Source organism: Aristolochia californica, unplaced genomic scaffold (assembly GCF_029961685.1).
Source record: "Aristolochia californica isolate CCGP_79_NKW_82.1479 unplaced genomic scaffold, dmAriCali1.0.hap1 SCAF_6, whole genome shotgun sequence".
NCBI lineage: Eukaryota > Viridiplantae > Streptophyta > Magnoliopsida > Piperales > Aristolochiaceae > Aristolochia > Aristolochia californica.
This window is the reverse complement of record NW_027182257.1, coordinates 44,530,056-44,539,906: the sequence shown is the minus strand read 5'-3', so window position 1 is coordinate 44,539,906 and position 9,851 is coordinate 44,530,056. Positions and strand designations below refer to the sequence as shown.

The 9,851-nt window shown below is 35.6% G+C and overlaps 1 protein-coding gene across 2 annotated transcripts; it reads right to left on the bottom strand.

Moving 5' to 3' along the window:
- Positions 1–262: 262 nt before the first annotated feature.
- LOC137934420 (transcription factor IIIB 60 kDa subunit) lies at positions 263–9,199 on the bottom strand. Of its 2 annotated transcripts, none has more exons than XM_068778738.1 (20): positions 9,092–9,199; positions 8,776–8,869; positions 8,229–8,310; positions 7,978–8,053; positions 7,241–7,326; positions 7,075–7,151; positions 6,606–6,662; positions 6,341–6,453; positions 5,803–5,882; positions 5,636–5,722; positions 5,383–5,463; positions 4,584–4,751; positions 4,322–4,465; positions 3,136–3,223; positions 2,934–3,052; positions 2,639–2,719; positions 2,346–2,483; positions 1,527–1,616; positions 1,330–1,386; positions 263–647 (listed from the first exon to the last, which is right to left on the bottom strand). In XM_068778738.1, exons 2-20 carry the CDS (start codon positions 8,838–8,840, stop codon positions 435–437), a joined length of 1,902 nt encoding a protein of 633 aa, XP_068634839.1. In that variant the 5' UTR covers positions 8,841–8,869; positions 9,092–9,199; the 3' UTR covers positions 263–434. The 2 variants fall into 2 exon arrangements, with proteins under 2 accessions (XP_068634839.1, XP_068634840.1); XM_068778739.1 differs by having other exon boundaries at positions 2,934–3,037.
- Between the last annotated feature and the right edge of the window lie 652 nt (positions 9,200–9,851).

Genomic DNA, 9,851 nt, shown 5'->3' with positions numbered 1-9,851 from the left:
TAAAGCAGGTTTTTAAAAAACCTGTACTATAGGTTAAGTTAGATTATGCTTTTTTGTTTTTTTTTTTTAAAAAGGAAGGCTATAAAACTCAAACCGTATGGATATACAGAATTAAGTCACCAACCATAGAGAGGGGTCGGTTTAATCGAAGGATTAAATGATTAAGTCGGCCAGTAAGGCCAAAAAAATTCGGGTCCTCTAAAGAAACGTTACCTCCATCTTAGATTCTAACATTAGTATATTTTAACGTACTTGCATGCAGTCAAAATTTCACTAAATGTACAAGAATCTGTGGAGTTTTACATAAATACAAAAATTAAAATGAAAGGACAATTGCTTCCACTACGTCGCTGCAAAGACCAGTCGACTGGCAAAACAATTTCAACAGAGGCGATGATTTCTTATTTTTCTTCACAAATAAATAGGTTTTTCATTTAATACTCAGTAGTGTATTCTTCGTACCCATATCCTGTATCGTCCTGATCTTCATTGTATGTATAATCAACATAATCTACTACAGTTGCATCTTCTGTGCCGTAGTAATAATCTTCCGCTGCTTCAGATTCCAATTCTTTGTCACCTGTATTGTATTCCTTACTGATATCTGTCGAATCGATACGCTGTTTCTTTGTCTTCTCTGAATTTGTCTGCAAGAACGCAATTTGTTCAAAACAACTGTAAGCAAATAAAATTCTGAAACATATCAGGAAACAAATACATATCCATCAAAACTCCCTCTCTTTTTCCTTTTTCTCAAGTAAAGTTCCCCATCTATTGGATGAACAAGTGTTTGTGCTTGCAGTCATTTTATTATTAAAAAAATAGTTGCAAGGGAAGTATAACTCTTAAACTTTTTCGCTCGTTTCACAAGAATGTCCTTTTTTTCTCAAGAATGTGTTGATAACTCTTAAACTTTTCGCTCATTGCACACACAACATGACCAAGGGACTAAAAGAATGGAAGGATAACAGAGAAGAGAAAACGGCAGGGACCAAAGCTTTTCATGTGAACCCACATTACGTAGTCAAAATTTCCATGGAACTGTTTTTTGCAATTTCCATATCACAATTCAAACTATGTTTTGAATAAATAAACCAATCTGCTTCTTTTTTATACCTTTTCGGAATAGTTTTTTTCTTCCACAAAAATATTGAGAGTTATAAAGGCTCCAGTAACAATCATCGAATAGGTTGACCCATTCTATTACTGAAAGGATCATTTGGTAGGTCTGGAATGAATGCATGCATGTGAAATCACTGGGGAGTTTGAACAAGAGAAATGAAAGAGAACATTTGAAACTAACGTTGGGGGGGAGAAGAGAGAACATACAGTATCATCGTCAAAGAGCTTCTCCAGCACATCTAAGTTAACTTTTGAACTGAGTTTCTGCAATAAAAGAACACACATGCAGTAAACATAAAATGCACTCATCACCAAATTAAAAAGGGAGCATCATAAATGGATTTTAGATAATATGTTTGTGTTTTGACTACTTTTTCATGTTCTGGGTAGACAAGAATCAAAACCTTCTTTGTTAACATTTTGCGGGCTGCTTCAGCAGCAGTTTGGGCTGGAGCAGCATTCTTGGCTTCCTCTGCACGTTTCCTCTGTCTTTCCTGCAAATTGATATTTGTATAAGAAACAGGAGAAGCCATTTACAGTAAAGCAAGGATTGCTATTTTGCAGTCAGAAACACCAATCAATATCCAAGAGATAAACACGTTGCCTCAAACATGAAGCAAGCAAGACAACCAGGATATTATGTGGGAATTCAAAAAAGCACCAAAATAACATTTATGTACTTGATGGAAAAAATAGCATTTATGTGGGAATTCCAACAAGCACCAAAATACTTGAAAAGATATAGTTCTTGAATAAAAAAAAGTGCTTTCACACATCAAAACATGTGAAAGTAGCAAAGCTATGTAGTCATAACTCAACCCACTTCAAAAGATGCCTATAAACGCCACAAAAACCCAAAAATAATCTCTAATGATTGGTGTCCTTGAACAACTATCTAATAATCATTTGCAAAACTCATCTCTCTCCACTGATTCCCTCCAAAGTGTTATGAATGCTCTAGACACCAGATTTCAGAGCAAACTGGTCTTTTATATGGAGTAACCATCTTTCTCTCCATGTGTCTATCTCCATCTGTTAATCTAACAGTAGGAAGGTGCAATGTCATCTTCAAATAGAACAGGATAAAAATGGACAGCTGCTTTTTCAGATAACAGATTAAGTAATTACACTGAGTAAAGTTGTATTTTAATTTTTTTTTCTCCTTGTACATTAATATTTTAAACAAAACTGATTTCAGCAATAATCTCAATAAGCACATTTACCTTTCTTGATTTTGCAACAGCTGCTGAGGCTGCTGCCGCGAGTTCCTGAGCTGCAAGCACATCCTCGGAACAATTCTTAAAATTAGCTTCATAAGCTTCTTTAGCTGCTGCAGCAGCTGCCTCCTTTGCTGCTTGTTCCTGTAAATTTTCTTGCACAATCAATTTCTTCTTCTGATGATGATAACAATAATAACAATAATAAATATTATTATTATTATTATTATTATTATTATTATTATTATTATTATTATTAGTTACAGAACAGGATTCAGAAGTGAAGACAGTGACTATACCTCAAGGTACTCTTTATTCATTTCTTCCCAGATAATCTTTTTAAAATGCTTTTCTTCCTCACTGTGAAGGTACCCATCAACCTATTCAATTACAAAATTTTAGACCATAAAATCCTTGATCTTAACAAAAATTACCACATACACAAGAGGAAGCAGTAGGTTGAGAAATTGCCAGATCTTATCCCTGGACCAAGACCAATTTCAGGTATCTAATGTCCTCCTGACTAAGGCCCAAAAGTCATGTGGCAAGATGTTGGCAAATAGTTTATTTAAGTGCCACAACAAGATGTCTCACCTCAACATCATCAATATCAGAGAGGCTTTCTGATTCGTCAGCTCCTTTCTGAGACATGTCTGCAGTAAGTTCTTCTTCTACAACCTTTTGTCCCGTAGAAGCCCCTGATAAAGAACCACCTGTTTTATTATTACATTTTTCTCACCATTGCTATGATAGCACTGGAATTTTTTGGCTCCAGCTTTAGAAACACTTCACGTACCAATATTTTCACAATCTGTTGAGTCAAGCACACGTTCTTTCACCTTGTGGGGAATAGTCCTTGAAGAATGTGCTGCTTCCTTATCATTCTAACAAAAGGAAAGGTCAAAATAAAAAAAGACGAGCAATCTTGTCGCAGAGACCATAAGTTTACCTAAAGTATTTCATATGCATCACAACCATCTTTAAACAAAGTTATATTAAGATCTTTCAGGAAAACACATCAACACAAAAAACAAGTATGTAGAAAATTTTATTTTCAAAAAAAGAGCTTAGGTCGATCATTTTTAAAAGTCATTCTCCATGAGAAAACCATGATCTGAATTCCTTTCAAGTGGTTCTGCAATGGAAGCATTGATTGCTAAGTATTTCCTAGTAAATGTGATGGAGTCAAGTATTTAAAGTGTATGGCAGAACAGCACAAATATTGAATTATTGCAGTCCTACAAGTAGCTAGTAAACTTAGGTACCTGAGCTTTTAATGCTATTTGCACTTTGTGTAAATTTTCATTTTTTTTGTCATGTTACACAGGTTTGTTTTAATTGCATCTTGTCTGGCCAATAGTTTTTAGCAAAATGATTAACTAGGATGTTAAATTTTAGTTATAATGGCTACATAACATCAAATTGATGAATAAATCCATTACTTAACCTGATCAAATAGTTCTTTATTGGAATTAATTCATTACTTAACTTGACCAAATAGTTCTTACATCAAATTTTCATTTTTCAATGCAATAAAAATGTCAAATAGCAACGCTATATAATCACCTCTATGGCCAGGGGAAGTTAGCATTTTGTATCTCATCCACCACTTCTCATTTTTAAATGGTGATAAGTATTATACTAAGAGATTAAAGAAACAAACAAGGAACCTGGTGAGAAAACAAGTACAAGAAGATAGCTCATTCCATCATAAAAATGTTTTCTTGTTTGAACAACAAAACCTTCATCAATGTCTCATGAAAATTTCTCAGTGTTCCTTTGCATTCAATACAGGTTTCCCTGCTAGTGCATTTTCCTGTCTTGTTTCTTAATTCAGCTTCTGTTACCCTTTTTCTTTACCTACAACTATACCTGTAGTTAGTTCCTCTTTCTGCTGCTTAGTACACCATAGCCTTCTTTGGATCCAGTCACCTCTTCTATCAGGATCTATAATTACTTAAAAGACAGAAAAAAAAATTTACCTGCCTATGACAAATTTCACCTACAGAAAGATTGTCCTCTTTTGCTCTCTCTTCAGCTGCTTCTTTGGCCATCCTCTGCCTTTCAGCACGCTGAAAAGCAGGAGGTTCTGCTCCTCCTTGGAGCCCACCAGATATTTCAATAAACTAAGCAAACAATACAAGCCACAACATATCAATGAAGGTTTTAACGTTTTTTATTGACACAAAATCAATCAAGACAGTTTCATATCTAATGCAAAGATAAAGAAAGTAAAACCATTACATCGTCATAACAGACTTTACAAAGACCATGAGCAAAATGAGTTGCACCCTTATCCTTGTGTTCACAAAGCACTTCCATTCTAGCAGAAGTTTTGGACCCAACAAATGTTGGTTGTTTTGATGGATTTTCTTTCTCCAACTCATTTGCCTTGGATATGAAGTCCTCAATCTGAAAACAAAGCCTTGAAATTTGGTAAGCATGAAACATATTTCGCCATTTAAATGATATTATGTTTGAATAAATGAACATGTGAATTTGCCCATATCTGCAGCAAATGATATAATGGACCAAAAACTCCAAATGTGAGAAATTAATAGAATTCCCATTAACCTATCTATGCAACTTGGGTGATTAGCTGGATGAAATAAGAGGCATCTCCCACATGGCTGTTTGGCTATATCTGTGATGAAATTAAAGAATTATGAAATCTATTAATGTAAATTGGCAGCATGGGTTAAGAGCAGTCAATGAAGAGGCCAATATCTTGGCTGAGAGTGTCTCCCACTCATTTCTAGTAGTGGCAAATACTTCCCTATTGTACCTCGAGGACTAATATGCCCCCCATGTAATGATTCTTTAAAGCAAGAAATCCAACAAAATAAAAAAAGGGAAATCTGTTCACCCATCTTACAACAGCTTAATTTAAACTAACTAGTCAACAACTGAATAACAGCCCTTTATTATTTGACACCAAACATGCAAGGCTGAACATATCAATATAAGTATTTGATGGCATATAACATCACATTTGATGAGTTTGATGTAAAGATCTATAAATGTACTAAAGGAGGAACCTTACTGTTAAACTGCCCGACTCCGTATTCTCGAATTCAATAAGCCGTTTTGTTAATGTTGCTTCACAAACATGCACAACACTTACCTAGTAAGAGACAGTAAACAAAACGTAATGGTGTCATTGGGGATAAATGTTACTTTAAAATAGATAAAACTCTCCAAGAAGCCAAAACTGTCTTCTAACTTAAACACAACACATTAATAATACCATGTAATTTGTAGGAATACATATTGAAAAATCCAGTGGCTTCACTTACAACATCTGATTTAGAATATTGAAGTCCATGAGAAAGTGCAGAAATGTACAGTGCAGCTCCACAGAGACCACTAGGTTTTCTCCCTGTCTACACATTGCAGTGATCATTGTATCAGTGGTGATGTTCACAAATCACAAACTCACCCACCCATAAATATCCAAACCCACCTGCATCCAGTCTCTTTTCATGCTGGCTACAATGCATAAAGCAGTTCTAGAAACAGCAAAATTCTTTTTACCTAGTAAACCTGCAAACAAGTGTGACAAAATCAGATACATCTATATATTTGCACAGATTTACTTCTTTTTTAAATACAGATTTGAAAGAGGACTAGTCAGCATTACATGTTTCATGGTACAAAAGTCTATTCTTTTTTTACATATTATTTTAGTGATAAGGAAAAGGGGAAAGACAGAATCTCCTAATTGATATGGGTAGAACCAGCAATAGAAGATCAAAAGATCCATAATATCCTTGGGAATTGAGATCAAGTGGAGAGAAGCACAGAGTACCCCCAAGAGCTTTCCATAAATTGCATCATTCTTAGAACCGTTTGTCTTTTATGGGTACAAAAAGAGTGTTTGCATGAAAAAGCAACCAAAACTGTAACTCCAAGCCATGCAGCTTCTGCACACTATTTCATTTGCTCGGTGTGTAAGAGAGAGAGAGAGAGAGAGAGAGAGAGAGAGAGAGAGAGATGCTTACGCTCTGTGAAGCGATCAATGAAAAGACTGGGATCAATAGGTTTTTGCACGATAGGGTGTTCCTCAAGTCTTAGCAGCTTACAGAGTTGTAAAAAGACAGCCCCTAGCACATAACTGTACCAATATTTCAGATGTTAATATGCAAATGACCAAGCAATCCAACAATCAAAACTGAAACATACAAGAATAATTATCCTCGTCTTTAGTGGGACGAATCCTTATACATAAGATGTCTAAAAGTAAAGTGAAAAGAAAAGCATCCTTACACATTTATCTGCAAGTACTCTGAAAAGTCAATGAGAAGGTAAGGCTTGGAACTTTGCCTGCAAACAGCATGGACTACTATCAACCATATGGCAAAAGATGGAACTAAATCAACTATTCATGTTTAGAGCACATCACAACATCAACTGTTGACATATACACCAACATGCCCATCAAATTTATGTTTACAAGTCCTTCAATTTTAATATATTAGGTACCACTCGTTTCATCAATTGCCATTAAAAAAGAAAATCAAATGTATTTACAAAAGAACTTTGTTAACACAATGTATGATTTACACACTATTGTTGTATGTGTATTGCCTGTAAAAGTACCTCCTCAGACAGGAAGATATGGAACGTAAATCTTCCAGGAAGCCATCAAGAAGGAGAGAGAGAGAGAGAGAGTATATTATAATCATTTAGCCATGATTAAATATGGAGGAAGACAAAGTAGGATAGAATTTCTTACCGACAAGCAATGTAAAGGCAAGCAGCAGCAACATGTGATGTCCTGCGTCCTCTTGTGAAATTTCGTTCAACTGCTATCTTTAATACTAAGAAATAATTAGTGTTTGAAATACAGCTTGCACAGTAGTGTAAGAAAATGGCAAATCAGAGATATGTGGGTTACACACCGTATAGAAAGCATGGGCTGGGTTCACAATGGAATCTCCACCACTAACACATAGGCTAGTAACAAGATCATAAATTTCGTCTTTACCTGCAATACGTAAAAATAACTGATACATTAACATTTAGAAATCATGGTTCAGACAATGTCCTCCAGTACCTTCTTCATTTATTTTCAGGAATAAATAAAACTTTGTTATCTCATAAGCCATTCTTATTAATGGAAAGTACAATGCTGTGCAGATCTCAAAGCCCAAATCAATTTTTAACTTCATCACTTGCGAGTAATAAATCAAACTTTTTTTTACTTATAAGCCATTCTCTCTTCTTTTTTTTTAAGAAATGTCTTATAAATCATTCTTGCTAATGGAAAAACTATAATCTGCAGATCTCAATGCTTAAATTAACTTAAAATTTTAATACACGAAGCGTTCTCATTATTGTTCCATAAAATACAATCCTTATGCAAGTTACTGCATGAAGATCCAAACCAAATTGGCCAAAAAGTTAGCCAATCTGTATTAGAAACTAAGAAAGTGTGAAATAAAGCAGCAGTCAGTCATCCACATTGTTCTAATGACACCTCTTCTGGTTATATGTAACTTTGTCAGTGTATAAATAAAATAATAGATTCTGAAAGAAAAAGAGAGCACAAAACACTGGATTAAATGGAGAGTTTGGTGAAATTTTTACCAGCCAAAACAGCTAGTTTAGTCATCAAAGAAGTTAGTACACCACCTACCTTTCATCAAAGTCCTCTCATGTGATGCAGAATAATCACTCAGAATACTCCTTATAAAACTACCAGCCATCTGGCTCTGCAATTGATTAGAAGGCCAGAAAAAAGGTAGCAATATTAGAACCCAACACATAGCATAGATTAATCCAAAAATACATGTCAATATAGCACACAAACAAAAGAAGGCTTTCAAGCAACGAAAATTATTGAAGCTACAAGATGGATTTAAATTGGCTATTATAACAATAACTTACCTGTCCCCCAGCACCTTTGATGAAAGTAACATCAGTGGAGTAGATGTCCTGATCAATAACCCTTCCACAACCAGCACAACATCTGAAGGACAAATCAGAAAAGATATCCTTAACGAATTTTCACTCAAATTCGAATAGAAGCATAGGTTTGCAGCATCAAGCTGCCTTTTCTTTAAACTTTGAACAGTCTCGTTAATTTTTTTATACAATAAATCAGACTTCTCACTAAACTGCATTTGTAATATAACAGGACCACCGCAGTTTTTTCCGTTCTTAAAATATTGACTCTCAGACTTCACTAAGTATATAACTTGGATTAGCTTTAACAACATATACTTAGAGCTGGAAACGAAATGCAAAACTCCTGCCTATGTTTTAAAGAAAAAAATCCTTTCTACTTATTCCAAGGAGAAAGACGATAGGTTGAATGTCATAGAGTAGAATTTTACCGGTTCCAACAAATATGACACTAAGTTAGTAGAAAATATACCTCAATCTTGGCGAGGAAAGATAGACTAGTACAAAAATTGAAATCAAAGCTACTTACACGTATCCATTGTCTGTATCTCGTACAGTCGCACAGGCCTTCGCACAATGCTTACACCACGGCATCTTTCAATTCCGTTCGTACACCAGCGAAGCTATGACAAGAAAAAACAATCCACTTAAATATAATTAAGCTTCAGAAACGGTAATCAACGATATAAAAGAACGAAAAACAGGAAAGGAGAAAAAATCATGTAATTCGAACAAACTTAACCTACCAAAACAACCTAAAACATTCGAGGACAGGATCCGTTCAAATATCTCGCAAATAAAGCGATAGAGATAATGTAAAACGGAAGAAAAGCAGAACAGCTTACAGAGAAGAGTCCAAAGAAGGACCAGGAACAGATCAAAGCATTAAAATCAGACGATCTCTGACTTCAGAGCGGAGACACGACGAGCTTCACAGGGACTCGGGGAAGAGAGTTCCCGCACAAACTAAAAGAAAAAGAGGGAAAATCAGTCGCGCTCGAGGCCCCTTTTATATGAATGTGGATGTTGGATGCCCTCCGTGATTTTTCTATACTGATTGGAGAAGGTTGACTGGGGCCATGTTATTAAACGGTTAGGATCACGTAGTGGTCGAACTATTGTCCAATCAGATAGGTTGGTCTTCTGCCGCGTCGTCTAGTGTGCGTCGCATAGTAGTGTCTACTCCCAGTACTCACGTTGCTCGATTCCTTGTCTCTGATGCGCTTACAGAGGTGGTGATGACTTGGGTCCAACTCACAATTGGCTCCCGATAGGGTGGGAACGGGTCAGGTTGGAATTCCAGCCTTGAAAACCATCTCAAACCCCCACCCTAAAAAACCAAACCCGAAACCTCAAAACCTACCTCAATCTAACTTAAATCTAACCTATGCCCGCCCCATTACTAAAACTCAACTTAAACTTGATCTATCCCTGATCCGTTCCTGTAAACCCGACCCATTAGATTTTGAAGTATTTAATATGTATCAATAATACAATGCCAAGTAAAAACAGGAGAAAAATAATAAAATCCAAGAGAAATCTCAACCATGTCAAACAAAGGCATGAAGCTTTGGGTCTCACCGGTAAGGTATGGCACGTATAGGC

What these genes read in the sequence shown, in the direction of transcription:
- LOC137934420 (XM_068778738.1), bottom strand. Translation starts at nt 8,840, where the DNA reads ATGCCGTGGTGTAAGCATTGTGCGAAGGCCTGTGCGACTGTACGAGAT. An exon ending in CATTGATCGCTTCACAGAGC is followed by an intron (nt 5,883 to 6,340) that starts GTAAGCATCTCT and finishes ACTTGTTTGCAG; the next exon opens with GTTTACTAGGTAAAAAGAAT. An exon ending in CTGTTGCAAAATCAAGAAAG is followed by an intron (nt 1,617 to 2,345) that starts GTAAATGTGCTT and finishes ATCAATTTGCAG; the next exon opens with GAAAGACAGAGGAAACGTGC.